Source organism: Oncorhynchus tshawytscha, unplaced genomic scaffold, assembly GCF_018296145.1.
Source record: "Oncorhynchus tshawytscha isolate Ot180627B unplaced genomic scaffold, Otsh_v2.0 Un_contig_6265_pilon_pilon, whole genome shotgun sequence".
NCBI lineage: Eukaryota > Metazoa > Chordata > Actinopteri > Salmoniformes > Salmonidae > Oncorhynchus > Oncorhynchus tshawytscha.
The window spans coordinates 62501-88286 of NW_024609426.1; the positions used below are offsets into that span (position 1 = coordinate 62501).

Consider the following 25786-nt stretch of genomic DNA (forward strand, 5'->3'; position numbering starts at 1 on the left):
TCTGCGTGTGTCTCTGCGCGTGTCTCTGCGCGTGTCTCTGCGCGTGTCTCTGCCCGTGTCTCTGTGTGTGTCTCTGTGTGTGTCTCTGTGTGTGTCTCTGTGTGTGTCTCTGCGTGTGTCTCTGCGTGTGTCTCTGCGTGTGTCTCTGCGCGTGTCTCTGCGTGTGTCTCTGTGTGTGTCTCTGCGTGTGTCTCTGCGTGTGTCTCTGCGTGTGTCTCTGCGTGTGTGTCTCTGTGTGTCTCTGCTGCGTGTCTCTGTGTGTGTCTCTGCGTGTGTCTCTGCGTGTGTCTCTGCGTGTGTCTCTGCGTGTGTCTCTGTGTGTGTCTCTGTGTGTGTCTCTGTGTCTGTGTATGCATGTGTCTCTGCGTGTGTCTCTGCGCGTGTCTCTGCGCGTGTCTCTGCGCGTGTCTCTGCCCGTGTCTCTGCGCGTGTCTCTGCGCGTGTCTCTGCGCGTGTCTCTGCGCGTGTCTCTGCGCGTGTCTCTGTGTCTGCGTGTGTCTCTGCGTGTGTCTCTGTGTCTCTGCGTGTGTCTCTGCGTGTGTCTCTGCGTGTGTCTCTGCGTGTGTCTCTGCTGTCTCTGCGTGTCTCTGCGCGTGTCTCTGCGTGTGTCTCTGCGTGTGTCTCTGTGTGTGTCTCTGCGTGTGTCTCTGTGTGTCTCTGCGTGTGTCTCTGCGTGTGTCTCTGCGTGTGTCTCTGCGCGTGTCTCTGTGTGTGTCTCTGCGCGTGTCTCTGCGTGTGTGTGTCTCTGCGCGTGTCTCTGTGTGTGTCTCTGCGTGTGTCTCTGTGTCTGTGTATGCATGTGTCTCTGTGTGTGTCTCTGCGTGTCTCTGCGTGTCTCTGCGCGTGTCTCTGCGCGTGTCTCTGTGTGTGTCTCTGTGTGTGTCTCTGTGTGTGTCTCTGCGCGTGTCTCTGCGTGTGTCTCTGCGCGTGTCTCTGTGTGTGTCTCTGCATGTGTCTCTGTGTCTGTGTATGCATGTGTCTCTGTGTGTCTCTGCGCGTGTCTCTGCGCGTGTCTCTGCGCGTGTCTCTGCCCGTGTCTCTGCGCGTGTCTCTGCGCGTGTCTCTGCTGTGTCTCTGTGTGTGTCTCTGCGCGTGTGTCTCTGTCGCGTGTCTCTGCGCGTGTCTCTGCCCGTGTCTCTGCGCGTGTCTCTGCGCGTGTCTCTGCGTGTGTCTCTGCGCGTGTCTCTGCGCGTGTCTCTGCGCGTGTCTCTGCGCGTGTGCTCTGCGCGTGTCTCTGCGCGTGTCTCTGCGCGTGTGTCTGCGCGTGTCTCTGTGTGTGTCTCTGCGCGTGTGTCTGCGCGTGTCTGTGTGTGTGTCTCTGCGCGTGTGTCTGCGCGTGTCTCTGCGCGTGTCTCTGCGCGTGTCTCTGCGTGTGTCTCTGTGTGTGTCTCTGCGCGTGTGTCTGTGTGTGTCTCTGTGTGTGTCTCTGTGTGTGTCTCTGTGTGTGTGTCTGCGCGTGTGTCTGCGCGTGTCTCTGTGTGTGTCTCTGTGTGTGTCTCTGTGTGTGTCTCTGTGTGTGTCTCTGTGTGTGTCTCTGCGCGTGTGTCTGCGCGTGTCTCTGTGTGTGTCTCTGCGCGTGTGTCTGCGCGTGTCTCTGTGTGTGTCTCTGCGCGTGTGTCTGCGCGTGTCTCTGCGCGTGTCTCTGCGCGTGTCTCTGCGCGTGTCTCTGCGCGTGTCTCTGCGTGTGTCTCTGTGTGTGTCTCTGCGCGTGTCTCTGTGTGTCTGTGTCTCTGCGTGTGTCTGCGCGTGTCTCTGCGCGTGTCTCTGCGCGTGTCTCTGCGCGTGTCTCTGCGCGTGTCTCTGCGCGTGTCTCTGCGCGTGTCTCTGCGTGTGTCTCTGCGTGTGTCTCTGCGTGTGTCTCTGCGCGTGTCTCTGTGTGTGTGAATGTCTGCCATCTACTGTTGCAATAAACGATAGTGAAAACCATGTGTAACTTGCTTTGAATGGAAAGGTGCCTGCAGGAGATATTCCAGAACCTGAACTAATGCAAAACATACGTTCTTAGAAAACTCATTAACTACAGATGTATTCATAAACGCAGCCCCATAAACCCTCTAGAAAATATACATGTATGATTTATTGATATGGACTTTATTGATTTGCATATGACTGTTTTGTACCACAGCTAGTTGTCTATAGTTGACTAAGGAAGTCTTGTCTGAGACAGAACTGTAGCGTAGAGCAGCTTGATGCACAAGGACCCCCACTGAACAGGACGCTGGTTGACTAGCTACAGATGTAGGATCTTCATTTGAGCCCGTTTGCTACAGCAGGAAAATAGTCCTCCAGGAACAGGAAATATTCATTGTTTTGTTGATTATAATTATTGAGTAATTTTGTAATGGTTGATATCTTTTTCATAAAGGAAAATCAAGTGTGAAAGTGGGAATTACAAATTTCAGAAGCCTTTTTAAACCTCAAATACTCTACAAGTTTAAAATGTCCTGCGTTGCAGGAAAGTTCACCTGCAGCAGGGAGAATTAATTAAATTAAGATTGTACATCTGTACAGGTTGTCTGACTACTGTGATGTTCATCTCTGTGTCAGTGTGTGATGAGTCTGTACAGGTTGTCTGACTACTGTGATGTTCATCTCTGTGTCAGTGTGTGATGAGTCTGTACAGGTTGTCTGACTACTGTGATGTTCATCTCTGTGTCAGTGTGTGATGAGTCTGTACAGGTTGTCTGACTACTGGGATGTTCAGCTCTGTGTCAGTGTGTGATGAGTCTGTACAGGTTGTCTGACTACTGTGACGTTCAGCTCTGTGTCAGTGTGTGATGAGTCTGTACAGGTTGTCTGACTACTGGGATGTTCAGCTCTGTGTCAGTGTGTGATGAGTCTGTACAGGTTGTCTGACTACTGTGACGTTCAGCTCTGTGTCAGTGTGTGATGAGTCTGTACAGGTTGTCTGACTACTGTGTCTCTCCTGTTCTAGCTGACGTCCGTCTCTGTGTCAGTGTGTGATGAGTCGTCCGTCTCTGTAGAGTGTGAGAGTGAGGAAAGCGTCAGTGTTCAGGTCAGCTGGAGGGCTCTTCTCTCAGACCTTCCTGTCTCTGTTCTGCCTGACCTGCATGACATCGGTAAGGAGCACAGACAACATTTCAGAAATATTTCTCAATGAAAAACACCAAAAAATACTGTCTCACACCCTTTAAATATGTCTCAAGACTAGTTTATACATTTTAAACTTTGACTGTGTGTATATTTTATTGGAGGTCTGCCAAAGTGCATTTTCATGTTTCATTTAATGGAACAACAGAAGTATTTGTGGATTTGAGTCATTAGTGATTTATCTGTTTCCAGATGTAGCGCTCAGTGAGGACAGGCTGTTGGATGGGCTGCTAGGCCTGATGGGTAGTGACCCCTACCGCTCTCTCTTGACCTCTGAACCCAGAGTCCTCTCTACCTCAGCACCCAACTTTGGCTGTTCCCATGGCTACCAGCGTGTTGGAACAGGATGTGGTACGTCCTTATTACCTGTCCCCCTAAAACACAACCTGGCCTGAACTACTGTATATCAGTTCATATGAAATGAAAGTACATACTGACTGATTTACTAAAGGTCATGACCCAGTTGACAGCATTATTAATAACTGAATGTATAACATACACCCTCTCTTTCTTTCTCCTCTCTCTCTTTTCTCTCTGTCCTCTCTCCTCTCCCTCTCTCCATCTTTTCTTTTCTCTCTCTCCATCTTTCTTTTCTCCCTGCTTCTCTCTCCTCTCTCTCTCTTTTCTCTCTCTCTCTTTGCTCTCTCGCCACCTCTCTCTCTCCCTCTCTCCATCTTTCTTTTCTCTCTCTCTACCTCTCTCTTGCCCCCCTCTCTCTCCCTCTTTCTTCTCCCCCCCTCCCTCTCCCCTATAGTGGTGTGTCCTGCGGGTATGTTTTCCAGTGGAGGTGTGTGTTCTCCCTGTCCTCAGGGCTCCTACCAAGACCAGGAGGGGTCAGACTTCTGTACCATGTGTCCTGAAGGCACTTCCACTAACGGAGCTTCCACTGCCACACAGTGTGAGTGAGGAGATAGGAGACACGTTCCTTATTACCACTGGCTTTCTGTTGCTCAGCTCACCCAGTGTTAGAGAGCACTTTATTATCCTGTATATCTATGATATTTACTGAGGTCTAGGACCGTGGTCCCATCCCCTAAACATAGGCAGCTTAACTGCTCAGCTCACCCAGTGTTAGAGAGCACTTTATTATTCTGTAGATCTATGATATTTACTGAGGTCTAGGACTGTGGTCCCATCCCCTAAACATAGGCATCTTAACTGTTGCTCAACTCACCCAGTGTTAGAGAGCACTTTATTATTCTGTAGATCTATGATATTTACTGAGGTCTAGGACCGTGGTCCTATCCCCTAAACATAGGCATCTTAACTGCTCAGCTCACCCAGTGTTAGAGAGCACTTTATTATTCTGTATATCTATGATATTTACTGAGGTCTAGGACCGTGGTCCTATCCCCTAAACATAGGCATCTTAACTGCTCAGCTCACCCAGTGTTAGAGAGCACTTTATTATTCTGTATATCTATGATATTTACTGAGGTCTAGGACCGTGGTCCTATCCCCTAAACATAGGCATCTTAACTGCTCAACTCACCCAGTGTTAGAGAGCACTTTATTATCCTGTAGATCTATGATATTTACTGAGGTCTAGGACCGTGGTCCTATCCCCTAAACATAGGCATCTTAACTGCTCAGCTCACCCAGTGTTAGAGAGCACTTTATTATTCTGTATATCTATGATATTTACTGAGGTCTAGGACCGTGGTCCTATCCCCTAAACATAGGCATCTTAACTGCTCAACTCACCCAGTGTTAGAGAGCACTTTATTATCCTGTAGATCTATGATATTTACTGAGGTCTAGGACCGTGGTCCTATCCCCTAAACATAGGCATCTTAACTGCTCAACTCACCACTGTTTTGTAATGTCCAGGTTTGACAGAGTGCCAGCGCAGTGGCCTGAGGTGTTCAGAGGGAGGGGACTTCCTGTCGGCCCAGCAGGACATCCAGACCAGGAGGTGGCGCTGTGTCACATCCAGCGGAGAACAGCTGGAGTGGACAACCACTGGCCAGCCTCTGTCTGAGGGAGAATGTTCAGGTACTGTCTGGGTCAGCGTTTTAAGAAGAGTATCTTGTATTGCTGCCCCAGAAAGTGAATGCATTGTCTCTGTGGACTGGACACAAACAAACAGTTTGAGCGTGAAGTTCTGAGTCAGGTGACTCCGGTCTATTGAAGTATTTTTTGTGGACCAGTGTTTTAACACATGGCTGAAACATCAACAGGTACTGAGTCACACTGTATGCGTCCCAAATGGAGCCATTACTTCCTGTTTTGGCCAGGGACCATTGGGCTTTGGTCAAAAGTAGTGCACTGCGTAGGGTGCCAGTTGGAACACTTCCTGTGACTCAGGTTCTGTCCGAGGATCACTAGAGAGAGACTAAACCCAGGAATCATGTTCAACAATGTTATGAGGATTTGAAACACTGACAACTGAGGTTAAGAGTTTTGTGTGTGACCTCTACTTGTGCTGCTATGCTCTGAGTCAACAGTTCAGTTACAACCTTTCTTGAACTTTATTTTGTTTTCTTTTTTTTTTTTTTAACTAAAAGGAACTCATATTACGTCAAGTGTTATATTTTTCCATATTATATATACAGTACAGGAATGACTGAAGTGCTAAGAGCAATGTGACGTTGTTGTGTAAAGCAAGAGGGAAAACACATTCAAAAACAAAAAAAGGAATTTCTTTGGCTATTTTTTTGTTGTGAGTCAAGACACCTCCATTTGTTGTTGTTGTGTATCCTAATATTTCCCTTTCTCCTTCTACAGTTCTGGAGAGGTTTGAGACAGTTCCCAGATCAGCGTTTTCTCTAGCAGCAGAAGACTATGTCGTCCTCAGCTCAGAGACGTCAGACACGACCACGGAGAAACAACTCAGGACGTGTGTGTCAGGTGAGGTCACTGGAAAGTTACATTTCAAAAAACAAAACAAGTTGTCGTCTTTCCACAATAAAAGGATGTGTCACAAATGGCACCCGATTCCCTGTAGTGTGTGTGTGTGTTACTCACTACAGGCCTATGGACCCTGGTCAAAAGTCATACACTATATAGGGAATAGGGTGCAAGTTCTGACTCACTACAAGTGTTTATATACCAAAACCACTAGTGTAAAACATTGGTTATGTTTGTGTCACTCCCCAGCTTGCGCCCAGGTCCAGACTTGTCTTTACGTCGTCCTTTACGCTGAAGAAGGACAAAGTCACTGTGAACTCTACAGCACCGACGCTGCTAACATCCGATGCCAAACCTCTGAGCAAGTATGGGACGTCCACAATCTGTCTTTTTCTCCGTCCACAGTGTGGACCCGTCCCAAATGGGACCCACATTTCTTATATCGTGCTCTGTGGGCTCTGGTCAAAAGCAGTGGTGGAAAAAGTACTCAATCGTTATACTTGAGTCAAAGGGAAGATACCCTTTTATAGAAAATAACTCAAGTCAAAGGGAAGATACCCTTTTATAGAAAATAACTCAAGTCAAAGGGAAGATACCCTTTTATAGAAAATAACTCAAGTCAAAGGGAAGATACCCTTTTATAGAAAATAACTCAAGTCAAAGGGAAGATACCCTTTTATAGAAAATAACTCAAGTCAAAGGGAAGATACCCTTTTATAGAAAATAACTCAAGTCAAAGGGAAGATACCCTTTTATAGAAAATAACTCAAGTCAAAGTGAAAATAACTTTATAGAAAATAACTCAAGTCAAAGTCATCCATAATTTATATAAAAAGTAAAGTACAGATACCCCCCAAAAAACAACTTTAAGTAGTACTTTAAAGTGTTTTTAGTGAAGTACTTTACACCACTGGTCGAAAGCAGTGCTCTATAAAGGGTGTAGGGTGCTATTTGGGAAGCAACCTATGTCATGTTGGTGTGTTGTACACAGAGCTTTCATCAGGCATCACCTACACTGCTGGTTCTGGACCCCTGATTCACACTACAGGAGATAGAAGAGGGTTCTGGACCCCTGATTCACACTACAGGAGATAGAAGAGGGTTCTGGACCCCTGATTCACACTACAGGAGATAGAAGAGGGTTCTGGACCCCTGATTCACACTACAGGAGATAGAAGAGGGTTCTGGACCCCTGATTCACACTACAGGAGATAGAAGAGGGTTCTGGACCCCTGATTCACACTACAGGAGATAGAAGAGGGTTCTGGACCCCTGATTCACACTACAGGAGATAGAAGAGTGTTACAGGGTCATTAGAGGTCATCTAATCAAACGAGGAACATCACTATAATCTCTCAGAAATGTTACTATCGTATTATATTCAATTATTCATTGCAGAACAAATCAACACACCAAATTGACATAGTAGGTTTGATGCTTTCGAAACTGTTTGGCTGTGACTGCTGTTTCCATTAGATATTGTTGGGTTGTGTGATAACTCTTTCAAGTGTCCCCTTTCCTTGTGGTTCCCAGACCAAAGGGTTCCTGGGAAATGCAGGTGCTGATATGTTCCAGAACCTGAGCTGTTCTCTGAAGGTGAACGGGGCTGACAGACAGAACGTCACGGTCATCAGGAAGAAAGGTTCAGTATGAGCTTGTTTGTCCTCTTATAAAGTGACTCTGCTGAACTCCACAACGTCCATCCTGTTCTTTGTCCTCCTCTCTCACAACAGTCCATGAAGTCCTCTCTCTCTAGCTCCTCTCAATAGAATAAGGAATTCACCTACTGCACAGACATGAATCGGTTTCATTTTTTCCTGCTCTAAATACAGCTGTGTTTCTCTACCAGACCATGAGAATCAGTCTGTCTCTGTATCATAGGTCATGAATTCACCACTGAGGCCCAGAAGACCTTTGAAAGGTTGAGTTTCCTTAAGGCCAGTTCTGGTGTGTACCGTACCATGGTGTTTGCAGCTGAAGGAACCACTCTGACCGACGTCCATCGTTTCTGTCAGGACGAGTGTACCCAGAACACCTGCTGTGACGGCTTCATCCTCAACCAGAACGTTCTCAGCGGAGGTAAAAGCCTGTAGCCTGAGTGCCAGTCTGTTTGTGCTAGCATGCACAACTCCTTGTCATGCCAAGACATCAATGGAGTGGACAAGAGCACAAACGGACCGAGCTAAAAAGGCTGTGTCATATGTGAAGGCAGCATCCAGAACCACATTGTGTGATGCTGTTACTAAGTGGTCATATGTGAAGGCAGCATCCAGAACCTCATTGTGTGATGCTGTTACTAAGTGGTCATATGTGAAGGCAGCATCCAGAACCTCATTGTGTGATGCTGTTACTAAGTGGTCATATGTGAAGGCAGCATCCAGAACCTCATTGTGTGATGCTGTTACTAAGTGGTCATATGTGAAGGCAGCATCCAGAACCACATTGTGTGATGCTGTTACTAAGTGGTCATATGTGAAGGCAGCATCCAGAACCTCATTGTGTGATGCTGTTACTAAGTGGTCATATGTGAAGGCAGCATCCAGAACCTCATTGTGTGATGCTGTTACTAAGTGGTCATATGTGAAGACAGCATCCAGAACCACATTGTGTGATGCTGTTACTAAGTGGTATATGTGGTCACCACATGATGCTGTTACTAAGTGGTCATAGACAGCATCCAGAACCACATTGTGTGATGCTGTTACTAAGTGGTCATATGTGAAGGCAGCATCCAGAACCACATTGTGTGATGCTGTTACTAAGTGGTCATATGTGAAGGCAGCATCCAGAACCACATTGTGTGATGCTGTTACTAAGTGGTCATATGTGAAGGCAGCATCCAGAGCCACATTGTGTGATGCTGTTACTAAGTGGTCATATGTGAAGGCAGCATCCAGAACCACATTGTGTGATGCTGTTACTAAGTGGTCATATGTGAAGACAGCATCCAGAACCACATTGTGTGATGCTGTTACTAAGTGGTCATATGTGAAGGCAGCATCCAGAACCTCATTGTGTGATGCTGTTACTAAGTGGTCATATGTGAAGGCAGCATCCAGAGCCACATTGTGTGATGCTGTTACTAAGTGGTCATATGTGAAGGCAGCATCCAGAACCACATTGTGTGATGCTGTTACTAAGTGGTCATATGTGAAGGCAGCATCCAGAACCACATTGTGTGATGCTGCTTAGTGAGGAAGCTCATACACTTATTGAATCTTAGCCCATTTCCAATAGGTTGGATATTTCATCAATAAGGCCTGAGGTATGTGGCCAATATAACACAACTAAGGGCTGTTTTTAATTATTATTTTATTGAACCTTTATTTAACTAGGCAAGTCAGTTAAGTCAGTTAATTCTTATTTACGATGACGGCCGACCCCGGTCAAACCCAGACGACGCTGGGCCAATTGTGCGCCGCCCTATGGGACTCCCAATCACGGCCGGATGTGATACAGCCTGGAATTGAACCAGGAACTGTAGTGACGCATCTTGCACTGAGATGCAGTGCCTTAGACCGCAACGTCAATCAGGGGCCCCAAGATACAGCCCTTAGACGTGTTATATTGGCCATATATCACAAACTCCCCAGGTGCCTTATTGCTATTATAAACAGGTTTCCTACTTAATTAGAGCAGTACAAATAAATATTTTGTCATACCCATGATATATGGTCTAATATACCACGGCTTACAGCCAATCAGCATTCAGGGCTCGAACCACCCAGTTTATAAAAAAACAATGCACATCCTGAACCAATGTAAATCTCAATGTATTATATTTTATTATCATTGATGAGCAATTAAATTCTTCAAATCTCCCCCTCCTCTCTCTCTCTTTCTCTCTCTCTCTCTTTCTCTCTGTCTGTCTCTCTCTCTGTCTCTCTGTCCGTCCAGGTACCATTATGTGTGGTCTGCTGAGCTACCCAGACATGTTGCTATGCAGTGAAGCAGACTGGGACGTGTCTGGCCTGGCCAAGGCGAACAGGATCTGTGGGGCTGGAGTCACCTACAATAAACTGCAGAAACAGTTCATCTTTAACTTTGGAGGACAAGACTTCACCATCAGTAAGGATATCTACCTAGACTCTTACTGTAACATTTAAGGACCGTTTCTCAGACACAGATTAAACCTTTTCCTGGACTTAAAAGCTCAATTAAGGATCTCCATTGGAAAGACTAGGCTGAAGCTGTGTCCAGGAAACAGTACAGTATAGATTCAGAATCTCCATTGGAAAGACTAGGCTGGAGCTGTGTCCATGAAACAGTACATTATAGATTAAGGATCTCCATTGGAAAGACTAGGCTGAAGCTGTGTCCAGGAAACAGTACAGTATAGATTAAGGATCTCCATTGGAAAGACTAGGCTGAAGCTGTGTCCAGGAAACCTGCCTGTACAGTATAGATTAAGGATCTCCATTGGAAAGACTAGGCTGAAGCTGTGCCCAGGAAACAGTACAGTATAGATGGAATAGATGATGATACTATACTCTAACTACAGTATGTGGTTATGAAGTGTTACTCTGTAACTAAGTGGTTATGAAGTGTTACTCTGTAACTTAGTGGTTATGAAGTGTTACTCTGTAACTAAGTGGTTATGAAGTGTTACTCTGTAACTAAGTGGTTATGAAGTGTTACTCTGTAACTAAGTGGTTATGAAGTGTTACTCTGTAACTAAGTGGTTATGAAGTGTTACTCTGTAACTAAGTGGTTATGAAGTGTTACTCTGTAACTAAGTGGTTATGAAGTGTTACTCTACTCTGTAACTATGTGGTTATGAAGTGTTACTCTGTAACTAAGTGGTTATGAAGTGTTACAATACTCTAACTGGTTATGAAGTGTTACTCTAACTAAGTGGTTATGAAGTGTTACTCTGTAACTAAGTGTTTATGAAGTGTTACTCTACTCTGTAACTAAGTGGTTATGAAGTGTTACTCTACTCTGTAACTAAGTGGTATGAAGTGTTACTCTGTAACTAAGTGGTTATGAAGTGTTACTCTACTCTGTAACTAAGTGGTTATGAAGTGTTACTCTGTAACTAAGTGGTTGTGAAGTGTTACTCTGTAACTATGTGGTTATGAAGTGTTACTCTGTAACTAAGTGGTTATGAAGTGTTACTCTGTAACTAATTGGTTATGAAGTGTTACTCTGTAACTAAGTGGTTATGAAGTGTTACTCTACTCTGTAACTAAGTGGTTATGAAGTGTTACTCTACTCTGTAACTAAGTGGTTATGAAGTTTTACTCTGTAACTAAGTGGTTATGAAGTGTTACTCTACTCTGTAACTAAGTGGTTATGAAGTGTTACTCTACTCTGTAACTAAGTGGTTATGAAGTGTTACTCTGTAACTAAGTGGTTATGAAGTGTTACTCTACTCTGTAACTAATGGTTATGAAGTGTTACTCTGTAACTAATTGGTTATGGAGTGTTACTCTGTAACTAATTGGTTATGGAGTACTCTGTTACTAAGTGGTTATGAAGTGTTACTCTGTAACTAAGTGGTTATGGATTGTTACTCTGTAACTAAGTGGTTATGAAGTGTTACTCTGTAACTAAGTGGTTATGAAGTGTTACTCTGTATCTAAGTGGTTATGAAGTGTAACTAAGTGGTTATGAAGTGTTACTCTGTTACTAAGTGTTTATGAAGTGTTACTCTGTTACTAAGTGGTTATGAAGTGTTACTCTGTAACTAAGTGGTTATGAAGTGTTACTCTGTAACTAAGTGATTATGAAGTGTTACTCTGTAACTAAGTGGTTGTGAAGTGTTACTCTGTAACTAAGTGGTTGTGAAGTGTTACTCTGTAACTAAGTGGTTATGAAGTGTTACTCTGTAACTAAGTGGTTATGAAGTGTTACTCTGTAACTAAGTGGTTATGAAGTGTTACTCTGTAACTAAGTGGTTATGAAGTGTTACTCTGTAACTAAGTGGTTATGAAGTGTTACTCTGTAACTAATTGGTTATGAAGTGTTACTCTGTAACTAAGTGGTTATGAAGTGTTACTCTACTCTGTAACTAAGTGGTTATGAAGTGTTACTCTACTCTGTAACTAAGTGGTTATGAAGTTTTACTCTGTAACTAAGTGGTTATGAAGTGTTACTCTACTCTGTAACTAAGTGGTTATGAAGTGTTACTCTACTCTGTAACTAAGTGGTTATGAAGTGTTACTCTGTAACTAAGTGGTTATGAAGTGTTACTCTACTCTGTAACTAAGTGGTTATGAAGTGTTACTCTGTAACTAATTGGTTATGGAGTGTTACTCTGTAACTAATTGGTTATGGAGTACTCTGTTACTAAGTGGTTATGAAGTGTTACTCTGTAACTAAGTGGTTATGGATTGTTACTCTGTAACTAAGTGGTTATGAAGTGTTACTCTGTAACTAAGTGGTTATGAAGTGTTACTCTGTATCTAAGTGGTTATGAAGTGTAACTAAGTGGTTATGAAGTGTTACTCTGTTACTAAGTGTTTATGAAGTGTTACTCTGTTACTAAGTGGTTATGAAGTGTTACTCTGTAACTAAGTGGTTATGAAGTGTTACTCTGTAACTAAGTGATTATGAAGTGTTACTCTGTAACTAAGTGGTTGTGAAGTGTTACTCTGTAACTATGTGGTTATGAAGTGTTACTCTGTTACTAAGTGGTTATGAAGTGTTACTCTGTAACTAAGTGGTTATGAAGTGTTACTCTGTAACTAAGTGGTTATGAAGTGTTACTCTGTAACTAAGTGGTTATGAAGTGTTACTCTGTATCTAAGTGGTTATGAAGTGTAACTAAGTGGTTATGAAGTGTTACTCTGTTACTAAGTGTTTATGAAGTGTTACTCTGTTACTAAGTGGTTATGAAGTGTTACTCTGTAACTAAGTGGTTATGAAGTGTTACTCTGTAACTAAGTGATTATGAAGTGTTACTCTGTAACTAAGTGGTTGTGAAGTGTTACTCTGTAACTATGTGGTTATGAAGTGTTACTCTGTTACTAAGTGTTTATGAAGTGTTACTCTGTTACTAAGTGGTTATGAAGTGTTACTCTGTAACTAAGTGGTTATGAAGTGTTACTCTGTAACTAAGTGATTATGAAGTGTTACTCTGTAACTAAGTGGTTGTGAAGTGTTACTCTGTAACTAAGTGGTTGTGAAGTGTTACTCTGTAACTAAGTGGTTATGAAGTGTTACTCTACTCTGTAACTAAGTGGTTATGAGGTGTTACTCTGTAACTAAGTGGTTATGAAGTGCTACTCTGTAACTAAGTGGTTATGAAGTGTTACTCTACTCTGTTACTAAGTGGTTATGAAGTGTTATGAAGTGTTACTCTACTCTGTAACTAAGTGTTTATGAAGTGTTACTCTGTAACTAAGTGTTTATGAAGTGTTACTCTGTAACTAAGTGGTTATGAAGTGTTAATCTAACTGAGTGGTTATGAAGTGTTACTCTGTAACTAAGTGGTTATGAAGTGATGTAATGGTCAGTATGTTTCTCTCACAGCGGATACAGCTCTGCCAACATCAAGCAAGAACAAAACTGACTACCAGGCCACCATTATTGGGTTCCAAGGCATTTACCTCTGGAAAGGTATTGTACATGTAATTCCGTATGCAGATTTATAAAACAATGTACTTCTGAATAAACATTACTGGGTTGTCTTGACTTATCTTTCTCACATGCTAAAATGATCCATGTTTCAGAGTCTGACATGACCACTCGTCCCAAGACCTCCCCAGCCTGTAGCAGTGTCCTCCCACAACAAGCCCCCAGAGTCGTTCTGTCGGGTTAGTTTAGCCTTCTTAATTCTCCGATTACTAGGAGCCAAAACCTAAACCAACTGTTTGTTACGCTGTACCTCATCCTGTCCCGTCCCGTAGATGCAGTGAAGGAGACGTTTGTGGCCCTGGACAGCAGTGCTGTTGTTGTGGACTCTGAACGGGACATCCCCAGCCTGCACTACTGGATCTTTAAACATCAGTTCTCTGCACAGGAGGCTCAGCTGTGGTGTCTGAAACGTAGGATATATCAGCTCATTGGCTTGCCTTTTGCAAAAGCAATTCACCTTGAATCTCATACACTGAATATTTTAGTTGTTCCTCACTACTATCACATGGCCTTCATCTTTAGCACTCGTATAATGTGTGTTACAGGTGTCCTCTGTGTGTTTTAGGTGTTCTCTGTGTGTTTCAGGTGTCCTCTGTGTGTTTCAGGTGTCCTCTGTGTGTTTCAGGTGTCCTCTGTGTGTTTCAGGTGTCCTCTGTGTGTTTCAGGTGTCCTCTGTGTGTTTCAGGTGTCCTCTGTGTGTTTCAGGTGTCCTCTGTGTGTTTCAGGTGTCCTCTGTGTGTTTCAGGTGTCCTCTGTGTGTTTCAGGTGTCCTCTGTGCGTTTCAGGTGTCCTCTGTGTGTTTCAGGTGTCCTCTGTGTGTTTCATGTGTCCTCTGTGTGTTTTAGGTGTGTTTCAGGTGTTCTCTGTGTGTTTCAGGCTGTGAGGAGGAGGAGCTGTGCCACTTGGCTGATGTGAGAGATGAGAGCTCAGTCTACTTTACCTGCGCCCTGTACCCAGACACCCAGGTGTGTGGGGCCTACGACAAACCCCTGAGACAGGCCTGCAGCCCTGTGCTCCCCCAGCAACCCCACACCGCTCACACCAAGAAGGGTGAGTTTTTAACTCCAGCAACCCCACACCTCACACACCAAGAAGAGTGAGTTTTTAACTCCAGCAACCCCACACCTCACACACCAAGAAGGGTGAGTTTTTAACTCCAGCAACCCCACACCTCACACACCAAGAAGGGTGAGTTTTTAACTCCAGCAACCCCACACCGCTCACACCAAGAAGAGTGAGTTTTTAACTCCAGTAACCCCACACCTCTCACACCAAGAAGGGTGAGTCCACAGAGTCCTATTAAAGTGGTATATATCATTCTACGGTAGAGGTATTTATATTGTACATATTGGTAAAGGGAGGTTACCCTGAAAGCAAAGGAATGGTTAGAGCCTTCTATTTAAAACATTTAGACAAATTACGCTTCGGACTTGATATACTACACAAGTTATTATCAATCCAAACTGTTAACAATCATCTGAACATGAAGCCCAGCCATCACTAGTGTTGTCTTCCCCTCCTCCCTCTACTTCATAATGACTGGCCCAGCCATCACTAGTGTTGTCTTCCCCTCCTCCCTCTACTTCATAATGACTGGCCCAGCCATCACTAGTGTTGACTTCCCCTCCTCCCTCTACTTCATAATGACTGGCCCAGCCATCACTAGTGTTGTCTTCCCCTCCTCCTCCCTCTACTTCATAATGACTGGCCCAGCCATCACTAGTGTTATCTTCCCCTCCTCCCTCTACTTCATAATGACTGGCCCAGCCATCACTAGTGTTGTCTTCCCCTCCTCCCTCTACTTCATAATGACTGGCCCAGCCATCACTAGTGTTGTCTTCCCCTCCTCCCTCTACTTCATAATGACTGGCCCAGCCATCACTAGTGTTGTCTTCCCCTCCTCCCTCTACTTCATAATGACTGGCCCAGCCATCACTAGTGTTGTCTTCCCCTCCTCCCTCTACTTCATAATGACTGGCCCAGCCATCACTAGTGTTGTCTTCCCCTCCTCCCTCTACTTCATAATGACTGGCCCAGCCATCACTAGTGTTGTCTTCCCCTCCTCCCTCTACTTCATAATGACTGGCCCAGCCATCACTAGTGTTGTCTTCCCTCCTCCCTCTACTTCATAATGACTGGCCCAGCCATCACTAGTGTTGTCTTCCCCTCCTCCCTCTACTTCATAATGACTGGCCCAGCCATCACTAGTGTTGTCTTCCCCTCCTCCCTCTACTTCATAATGACTGGCCCAGCCATCACTAGTGTTGTCTTCCCCTCCTCCCTCTACTTCATAATGACTGGCCCAGCCATCACTAGTGTTGTCTTCCCCTCCTCCCTCTACTTCATATTGACTGGCCCAGCCATCACTAGTGTTGTCTTCCCCTCCTCCCTCTACTTCATAATGACTGGCCCAGCCATCACTAGTGTTGTCTTCCCTTCCTCCCTCTACTTCATAATGACTGGCCCAGCCATCACTAGTGTTGTCTTCCCCTCCTCCCTCTACTTCATAATGACTGGCCCAGCCATCACTAGTGTTGTCTTCCCCTCCTCCCTCTACTTCATATTGACTGATGAAGTTGGGAATCCCAGCAGCCTCGCTGTTTGTGATTCTAGGCTTGTTTTGGTCTTGTTCCTAGCAACAGGTCAACAAGGCTGTATATCAGAAGTTAGGACGACTGCCACTGCTTGGCTCTGGGCGACTCCCAAAATGGCACCCTATTCCCTATATAGAGCACTACTTTTGACCAGGGCTCATTTAAAGTACTGCATTATGTAGGGAATAGGGTGCCATTTGGGACACAGACACTTGAGCAGCTCAGCGGGTAGAGAAAGTAGACCTGTGAGTAATGTCGGTAGCGTGATCCTGCTCTTGCTCAAATGACAGCAGGCTGCCTTTTCCAAGGTTACACAAAACCAGGCTGTCCATGTAGTCGCTGTTGAAAACAACCGCTCTTCTCTGTTGTGATACTGTCTCTTGCTTTTATCTCTCAGCTTGTGTGAATTGGCAAGAGGTTTAAAAATAACAAAAGACAGTTTTGAAGGTTTCCTGTCTGTGTTTATATGCGTCGTGCATACCACTGACAGAGCACCACTGACAGAGCACCACTGACAGAGCACCACTGACAGAGCACCACTGACAGAGCACCACTGACAGAGCACCACTGACAGAGCACCACTGACAGAGCACCACTGACAGACAGGGTACCACTGACAGACAGGGTACCACTGACAGACAGGGTACCACTGACAGAGCACCACTGACAGAGCACCACTGACAGACAGGGTACCACTGACAGACAGGGTACCACTGACAGACAGGGTACCACTGACAGACAGGGTACCACTGACAGAGCACCACTGACAGAGCACCACTGACAGACAGGGTACCACTGACAGACAGGGTACCACTGACAGACAGAGCACCACTGACAGACAGGGTACCACTGACAGAGCACCACTGACAGACAGGGTACCTGACTGACCACTGACAGGGTACCACTGACAGAGCACCACTGACAGAGCACCACTGACAGAGCACCACTGACAGAGCACCACTGACAGACAGGGTACCACTGACAGACAGGGTACCACTGACAGACAGGGTACCACTGACAGACAGGGTACCACTGACAGAGCACCACTGACAGACAGGGTACCACTGACAGACAGGGTACCACTGACAGACAGGGTACCACTGACAGAGCACCACTGACAGAGCACCACTGACAGACAGGGTACCACTGACAGAGTACCACTGACAGAGCACCACTGACAGAGCACCACTGACAGAGCACCACTGACAGAGCACCACTGACAGAGCACCACTGACAGAGCACCACTGACAGACAGGGTACCACTGACAGACAGGGCACCACTGACAGAGCACCACTGACAGAGCACCACTGACAGACAGGGTACCACTGACAGACAGGGTACCACTGACAGACAGGGTACCACTGACAGAGCACCACTGACAGAGCACCACTGACAGACAGGGTACCACTGACAGACAGGGTACCACTGACAGACAGAGCACCACTGACAGACAGGGTACCACTGACAGAGCACCACTGACAGAGACCAGGGTACCACTGACAGACAGGGTACCACTGACAGAGCACCACTGACAGAGCACCACTGACAGACAGGGTACCACTGACAGACAGGGTACCACTGACAGACAGGGTACCACTGACAGAGCACCACTGACAGAGCACCACTGACAGACAGGGTACCACTGACAGACAGGGTACCACTGACAGACAGGGTACCACTGACAGACAGAGCACCACTGACAGACAGGGTACCACTGACAGAGGTACCACTGACAGACAGGGTACCACTGACAGAGCACCACTGACAGAGCACCACTGACAGAGCACCACTGACAGACAGGGTACCACTGACAGGCAGGGTACCACTGACAGACAGGGTACCACTGACAGACAGGGTACCACTGACAGACAGGGTACCACTGACAGAGCACCACTGACAGAGCACCACTGACAGAGCACCACTGACAGACAGGGTACCACTGACAGACAGGGTACCACTGACAGAGCACCACTGACAGAGCACCACTGACAGACAGGGCACCACTGACAGACAGGGTACCACTGACAGAGCACCACTGACAGAGCACCACTGACAGACAGGGTACCACTGACAGACAGAGCACCACTGACAGACAGGGTACCACTGACAGGGTACCACTGACAGAGCACCACTGACAGACAGGGTACCACTGACAGACAGGGTACCACTGACAGACAGAGCACCACTACAGACAGGGTACCACTGACAGAGCACCACTGACAGACAGGGTACCACTGACAGACAGGGTACCACTGACAGACAGAGCACCACTTACAGACAGGGTACCACTGACAGAGCACCACTGACAGACAGGGTACCACTGACAGACAGGGTACCACTGACAGACAGGGTACCCCTGACAGACAGGGCACCACTGACAGAGCACCACTGACAGAGCACCACTGACTTCTTCAGAATTCTCTGTGTTTTTTAATATGTTGTGCCGTGAGTGAGTGAGTTAGTCGTCTGTGTCAGATGCTGTGATTCAAATGGAACCCTATTCCCTATGTAGTGCACTACTGTTGACCAGAGCCCTATGTGGACTCTATTCCCTATGTAGTGCAATACTTTTGACCAGAGCCCTATGGGGACCCTATTCCCTATGTAGTGCACTACTTTTGACCAGAGCCCTATGGGGACCCTATTCCCTATGTAGTGCACTACTTTTGACCAGAGCCCTATGGGGACCCTATTCCCTATGTAGTGCACTACTTTTGACCAGAGCCCTATGGGGACCCTATTCCCTTTTGACAACAGCCCTATGGGGACCCTATTTCCTATGTAGTGCACTACTTTTGACCAGAGCCCTATGGGGACCCTATTCCCTATGTAGTGCACTACTTTTGACCAGAGCCCTATGGGGACCCTATTCCCTATGTAGTGCACTACTTTTGACCTTATTCCCTTTTGACTACAGCCCTATGGGGACCTTATTTCCTATGTAGTGCACTACTTTTGACCAGAGCCCTATGGGGACCCTATTCCCTTTTGACAACAGCCCTATGGGGACCCTATTTCCTATGTAGTGCACTACTTTTGACCAGAGCCCTATGGGGACCCTATTCCCTATGTAGTGCACTACTTTTGACCAGAGCCCTATGGGGACCCTATTCCCTATGTAGTGCACTACTTTTGACCAGAGTCTTATGACCATTTGTGGACACATCCACTTGTTCTACTGGTGGTCACAGCTAACCTGAGTGTCCTGTTAAATTCAATACAGCTCTCTGAAGAGCATCTGCTTTTTCCCTCCCTCCCTCCCTCCCTCCCTCCCTCCCTCCCTCCCTCCCTCCCTCCCTCCCTCCCTCCCTCCCTCCCTCCCTCCCTCCCTCCTCTTTCCCTCCCCCCTCTCCCTCTACCATCCCTCCCCTTCTCCCCTCCCCTTCTCCCTTTCCCCCCCCCTCTCTCCCTCTCTCTCCCCTCTCCCTTTCCCTCCCCCTCTCTCCCTTTCCCTCCCTTTCCCTCCCCCCTTCTCCCTTTCTCTCTCCCTCCCTCTCTCCCTCTCTCCCTTTCCCTCCCCCTCTCCCCCTCTCCCTTTCCCTCCCCCTCTCTCCCCCCTCCCCTCTCTCCCTCCCTCCTCCCCCCTCCTCCCTTTACCTTTTCCTCCCCCTCTCCCTTTCCCTCCCTCTCTTTCCCTCCCCCTCTCTCCCTTTCCCTCCCCCCCTCTCTCCCTCTCTATCTTTCCCTCCCCTCTCTCCCTCTCTACCATCCCTCCCCCCCCTCTCTACCTTTCCCTCCCCTTCTCCCTTTCCCCCTCCCCCTCTCCCTTTCCCTCTCCCTCTCCCTCCCCTCTCTCCCTTTCCCTCCCCCCCTCCCTCCCCTCCCCCTCTCTACCTTCCCTCCTCCCTCCCCCTCCCTCTCTCCCTCTCCCTCCCCCCTCTCCCTCTCTCCCTTTTCCTCCCCCTCTCTCCCTTTCCCTCCCCTCTCTCCCTCCCCTTCCCTCCCTTTCTCTCCCCCTTCCCTCCCCCCCCCCTCTCCCCCTCTCTCCCTTTCCCTCCCCCTCTCTCCCCCTCTCCCTCCCTCCCCCTCTCTCCCTCTCCCTTTCCCTCCCCCTCTCTACCGTTCCTCCCCCTCTCTCCCTTTTCCTCCCCCTCTCTCCCTCCCTCCCTCTCTCCCTTTCCCTCCCCCTCTCCCCCTCTCTCCCTTTCCCTCTCCCTCTCTACCGTTCCCCCCTCTCTCCCTTTCCCTCCCTCCCCCCTCTCTTTCCCTCCCCCTCCCCTCTCTCCCTTTCCCTCCCCCTCTCTCCCTCTCTACCTTTCCCTCCCCTTCTCTCTCTGCTGTCAGACGATTCATGCTCTTCACAGCAGCAGTGAAACAGAATGAGCCTTGTTGTGGATTAATTCAAACCATATGATTTTCAGCTGGGTGTCTTGTCCTTCTGAATGGTGCTTTGTGTGCTTCTGTTGCATTGAAAACAGCTAGCTAGCTCAGTAGTACCTTTACCTTTAAAGAACGTGTTTAATATGCTTGCCGAGGTGTACGGCAGGTGGAGGTTCCCTCATTAACATGACTCTGTGGAACCAGTGACTGTCTGGGACGTCATTATAAAGAACCCTTTGATATCTGCAGGGGAACATACCCACTGTAACTCACTGGAGGAGGAGCATTATCACACACACACACACACACACACACACACACACACACACACACGCACTCCCCTCACGGCCCAAAACAATTGTTCCCTTGTTAACTCCAGCAGCAGATGTACCACCAGCTGATGGACTAAAAGACCAATCAAATATCTTTCCAAAGGCTTTCTGGGAACTGAGTGTAGATGAACATGCTTTGTTTGTCATGACTTAGAAAGTTCTTCATCCAATTTATATTATTGGGGATAGACGTTTGCATGGGGATAGACGTTAAGATGTACAGACAGATTCTGTTATGACAGCTGCATGTCATCTCTACTGCTCTTAAAGATCTCTGAACACAGACAGTTGTAATATACACACTACAGGTGGTTGCTGAGAGGACAACGGCTCATAATAATTGCCGAAACAGAGTAAATGGAATGGTATCAAACACCTGGAAACCATGTGTCTGATGTATTTGATACCATTCCACTGATTCCACTCCAGTCATTACCACGAGCCCAGTCCTCCCCAATTAAGGTGCCACCAACCTCCTGCGATACACGTGTGTGTATGTGTGTGTGTGTGTGTCTGTAAGCTTCAACAGGGGCTATCCCATCTCCTCTTTACTACTGACCTCTGTCTGCACATGCTTTATGACTTCTCTACAGGTCTGTCTGTATCATAGAGCTTCTCTACAGGTCTGTCTGTCATAGAGCTTCTCTACAGGTTTGTCTGTCATAGAGCTTCTCTACAGGTCTGTCTGTTATAGAGCTTCTCTACAGGTCTGTCTGTCTGCTATAGAGCTTCTCTACAGGTCTGTCTGCTATAGAGCTTCTCTACAGGTCTGTCTGTTATAGAGCTTCTCTACAGGTCTGTCTGTTATAGAGAGCTTATAGAGCTCTACAGGTCTGTCTAGAGTCAGGTCTGTCTGTATCATAGAGCTTCTCTACAGGTCTGTCTGTCATAGAGCTTCTCTACAGGTCTGTCTGTCATAGAGCTTCTCTACAGGTCTGTCTGCTATAGAGCTTCTCTACAGGTCTGTCTGCTATAGAGCTTCTCTACAGGTCTGTCTGCTATAGAGCTTCTCTACAGGTCTGTCTGCTATAGAGCTTCTCTACAAGTCTGTCTGCTATAGAGCTTCTCCACAGGTCTGTCTGTCATAGGGCTTCTCTACAGGTCTGACTGTCTGTTTGTCATAGACAGACCTGTAGAGAAGCTCTATCATTATAGAGTGGGGGGGGCTGCCTTAATCGACATTCACGTCTTCGGGGAACAGTGGGTTAACTGCCTTGTTCAGGGGCAGAACAACAGATTTTTTCCCTTGGCAGCTCGGGGATTTGATCCAGCAACCTTTCGGTTACTAGTCCAACGCTCTAACCACGAGGCTACTAGAGGTGTGTATAATGATACTGTCACTTCGCTCTCACTCTGAGGGGAGTCTGCCGCCAGTGTACCAGAGTCATTTATAGATGCAGACCAGATGGAAAATGAAATAAAATAATCCACTTGATTTTGTGGGAAATTATTTGCTACCTGCCACATGTAGTCATCTTATCTTATCCACAGTAGTGAAGACTTTATCTAGTCAAGATCACTTAATATTATCACAAGTACCCCCAACTCATCCCGTTTAACAGCAACCTGTTGTCTGTTGTTATGAGAGACATGTTGTACGTACAGAAAATGCCCACCAGACCAAAATGCTGGGCCTTATGGTGATGGGGTCTGTAACATATTGTCCAAAACTGTGCTTCCCTCTGTATAAAACTCATTTCCAAGCAGACAGCTAGTTACGTCTCTCCTTGATTTGCTCATTAAACCCTCATTTCCTCTCATTAAAGGGTTCTGGGCTGTTGACATCTGGGGTGTTCAGACAGGAACAGGGCTCTCTCTGGGACATCCTGTACTTCAAGACCACAGCCAGATTCACTCAGACCCAGTAACCCTGGCCAGAGGACTGTACTGTAGCCCAGTCATAATGAATCACACCAGTTAGGTAAACATTGAGCTCAGTTAGACAGAGTCCAGTCAGGCAAAGAGCACGGCATTGTTCTTTCTGTTGGTGGAAAGTGAGGTGCTGCAGGATGAGATCACTGGTAGGTTCATGGTCAGTATGTTGTAGTGATGTGCAGCAGGACGAGATCACTGGTAGGTTCATGGTCAGTATGTTGTAGTGATGAGATCCCTGGTAGGTTCATGGTCAGTATGTTGTAGGGAGGTTCTGCAGGACGAGATCCCTGGTAGGTTCATGGTCAGTATGTTGCAATGAGGTGCTGCAGGAAGAGATCCCTGGTAGGTTCATGGTCAGTATGTTGTAGTGAGGTGCTGCAGGACGAGATCACTGGTAGGTTCATGGTCAGTATGTTGTAGTGAGGTGCTGCAGGATGAGATCACTGGTAGGTTCATGGTCAGTATGTTGTAGTGATGAGATCCCTGGTAGGTTCATGGTCAGTATGTTGTAGTGAGGTGCTGCAGGATGAGATCACTGGTAGGTTTATGGTCAGTATGCTGTAGTGATGTGCTGCAGGATGAGATCACTGGTAGATTCATGGTCCAGTATGTTGTAGTGATGTGCTGCAGGATGAGATCACTGGTAGATTCATGGTCCAGTATGTTGTAGTGATGTGCTGCAGGATGAGATCACTGGTAGATTCATGGTCCAGTATGTTGTAGTGATGTGCTGCAGGATGAGATCACTGGTAGGTTCTTGGTCAGTATGTTGTAGTGATGTGCTGCAGGATGAGATCCCTGGTAGGTTCATGGTCAGTATGTTGTAGTGAGGTTCTGCAGGACGAGATCCCTGGTAGGTTCATGGTCAGTATGTTGTAGGGATGAGATCCCTGGTAGGTTCATGGTCAGTATGTTGTAGTGTGGTGCTGCAGGATGAGATCCCTGGTAGGTTCATGGTCAGTATGTTGTAGTGAGGTTCTGCAGGATGCGATCCCTGGTAGGTTCATGGTCAGTATGTTGTAGTGATGTGCTGCAGGACGAGATCCCTGGTAGGTTCATGGTCAGTATGTTGTAGTGAGGTGCTAGGTTCAGGATGAGATCACTGGTAGGTTCATGGTTCAGTATGTTGTAGTGAGGTGCTGCAGGAAGAGATCCCTGGTAGGTTCATGGTCAGTATGTTGCAATGAGGTGCTGCAGGAAGAGATCCCTGGTAGGTTCATGGTCAGTATGTTGTAGTGATGTGCTGCAGGATGAGATCCTGGTAGGTTCATGGTCAGTATGTTGTAGTGAGGTGCTGCAGGATGAGATCACTGGTAGGTTCATGGTCAGTATGTTGTTGATGAGATCCCTGAGGTTCATGGTCAGTATGTTGTAGTGATGAGTGCTGCAGGATGAGATCACTGGTAGGTTTATGGTCAGTATGTTGTAGGATGAGATCCCTGGTAGGTTCATGGTCAGTATGTTGTAGGGATGAGATCCCTGGTAGGTTCATGGTCAGTATGTTGTAGGGAAGAGATCCCTGGTAGGTTCATGGTCAGTATGTTGTAGTGATGTGCTGCAGGACGAGATCCCTGGTAGGTTCATGGTCAGTATGTTGTAGTGATGAGATCACTGGTAGGTTCATGGTTCAGTATGTTGTAGTGATGTGCTGCAGGATGAGATCACTGGTAGGTTCATGGTCAGTATGTTGTAGTGATGTGATGCAGGATGAGATCACTGGTAGGTTCTGGTCAGTATGTTGTAGTGATGTGCTGCAGGATGAGATCCCTGGTAGGTTCATGGTCAGTATGTTGTAGTGAGGTTCTGCAGGATGAGATCCCTGGTAGGTTCATGGTCAGTATGTTGTAGTGATGAGATCACTGGTAGGTTCATGGTCAGTATGTTGTAGTGATGTGCTGCAGGATGAGATCCCTGGTAGGTTCATGGTCAGTATGTTGTAGTGAGGTTCTGCAGGACGAGATCCCTGGTAGGTTCATGGTCAGTATGTTGTAGGGATGAGATCCCTGGTAGGTTCATGTCAGTATGTTGTAGGGATGAGATCCCTGGTAGGTTCATGGTCAGTATGTTGTAGTGATGAGATCACTGGTAGGTTCATGGTTCAGTATGAGATCCCTGGTAGGTTCATGGTGTAGTGAGGTTCTGCAGGATGAGATCCCTGGTAGGTTCATGGTCAGTATGTTGTAGGGATGAGATCCCTGGTAGGTTCATGGTCAGTATGTTGTATGTGGTGCTGCAGGATGAGATCCCTGGTAGGTTCATGGTCAGTATGTTGTAGGATGAGATCCCTGGTAGGTTCATGGTCAGTATGGTATTGATGAGATCACTGGTAGGTTCATGGTCAGTATGTTGTAGTGAGGTGCTGCAGGATGAGATCCCTGGTAGGTTCATGGTCCAGTATGTTGTAGTGATGTGCTGCAGGATGAGATCACTGGTAGGTTCTTGGTCAGTATGTTTGTGAGGTGCTGCAGGATGAGATCACTAGGTTCATGGTCAGATGTTGAGATGAGATCCCTGGTAGGTTCATGGTCAGTATGTTGTAGTGAGGTGCTGCAGGATGAGATCACTGGTAGGTTTATGGTCAGTATGCTGTAGTGATGTGCTGCAGGATGAGATCACTGGTAGATTCATGGTCCAGTATGTTGTAGTGATGTGCTGCAGGATGAGATCACTGGTAGATTCATGGTCCAGTATGTTGTAGTGATGTGCTGCAGGATGAGATCACTGGTAGATTCATGGTCCAGTATGTTGTAGTGATGTGCTGCAGGATGAGATCACTGGTAGGTTCTTGGTCAGTATGTTGTAGTGATGTGCTGCAGGATGAGATCCCTGGTAGGTTCATGGTCAGTATGTTGTAGTGAGGTTCTGCAGGACGAGATCCCTGGTAGGTTCATGGTCAGTATGTTGTAGGGATGAGATCCCTGGTAGGTTCATGGTCAGTATGTTGTAGTGTGGTGCTGCAGGATGAGATCCCTGGTAGGTTCATGGTCAGTATGTTGTAGTGAGGTTCTGCAGGATGCGATCCCTGGTAGGTTCATGGTCAGTATGTTGTAGTGATGTGCTGCAGGACGAGATCCCTGGTAGGTTCATGGTCAGTATGTTGTAGTGAGGTTCTGCAGGATGAG

At 46.8% G+C, this 25786-nt stretch overlaps 1 protein-coding gene across 2 annotated transcripts in view; it reads left to right on the forward strand.

Annotated features, from left to right (window-relative positions):
• Positions 1 to 25786, forward strand: part of tg (thyroglobulin) — a 100928-nt gene that overhangs the window by 26238 nt on the left and 48904 nt on the right. For both annotated transcript variants that reach the window (XM_042315250.1, XM_042315251.1), the window contains exons 21-33: positions 2936 to 3080; positions 3304 to 3462; positions 3866 to 4009; positions 4942 to 5106; positions 5839 to 5961; positions 6211 to 6326; positions 7495 to 7603; positions 7843 to 8040; positions 9859 to 10029; positions 13438 to 13524; positions 13638 to 13721; positions 13815 to 13952; positions 14419 to 14592. In XM_042315250.1, coding sequence (XP_042171184.1) covers positions 2936 to 3080; positions 3304 to 3462; positions 3866 to 4009; positions 4942 to 5106; positions 5839 to 5961; positions 6211 to 6326; positions 7495 to 7603; positions 7843 to 8040; positions 9859 to 10029; positions 13438 to 13524; positions 13638 to 13721; positions 13815 to 13952; positions 14419 to 14592 — 1813 coding nt within the window. The remainder of the gene's footprint in view (positions 1 to 2935; positions 3081 to 3303; positions 3463 to 3865; positions 4010 to 4941; positions 5107 to 5838; positions 5962 to 6210; positions 6327 to 7494; positions 7604 to 7842; positions 8041 to 9858; positions 10030 to 13437; positions 13525 to 13637; positions 13722 to 13814; positions 13953 to 14418; positions 14593 to 25786) is intronic.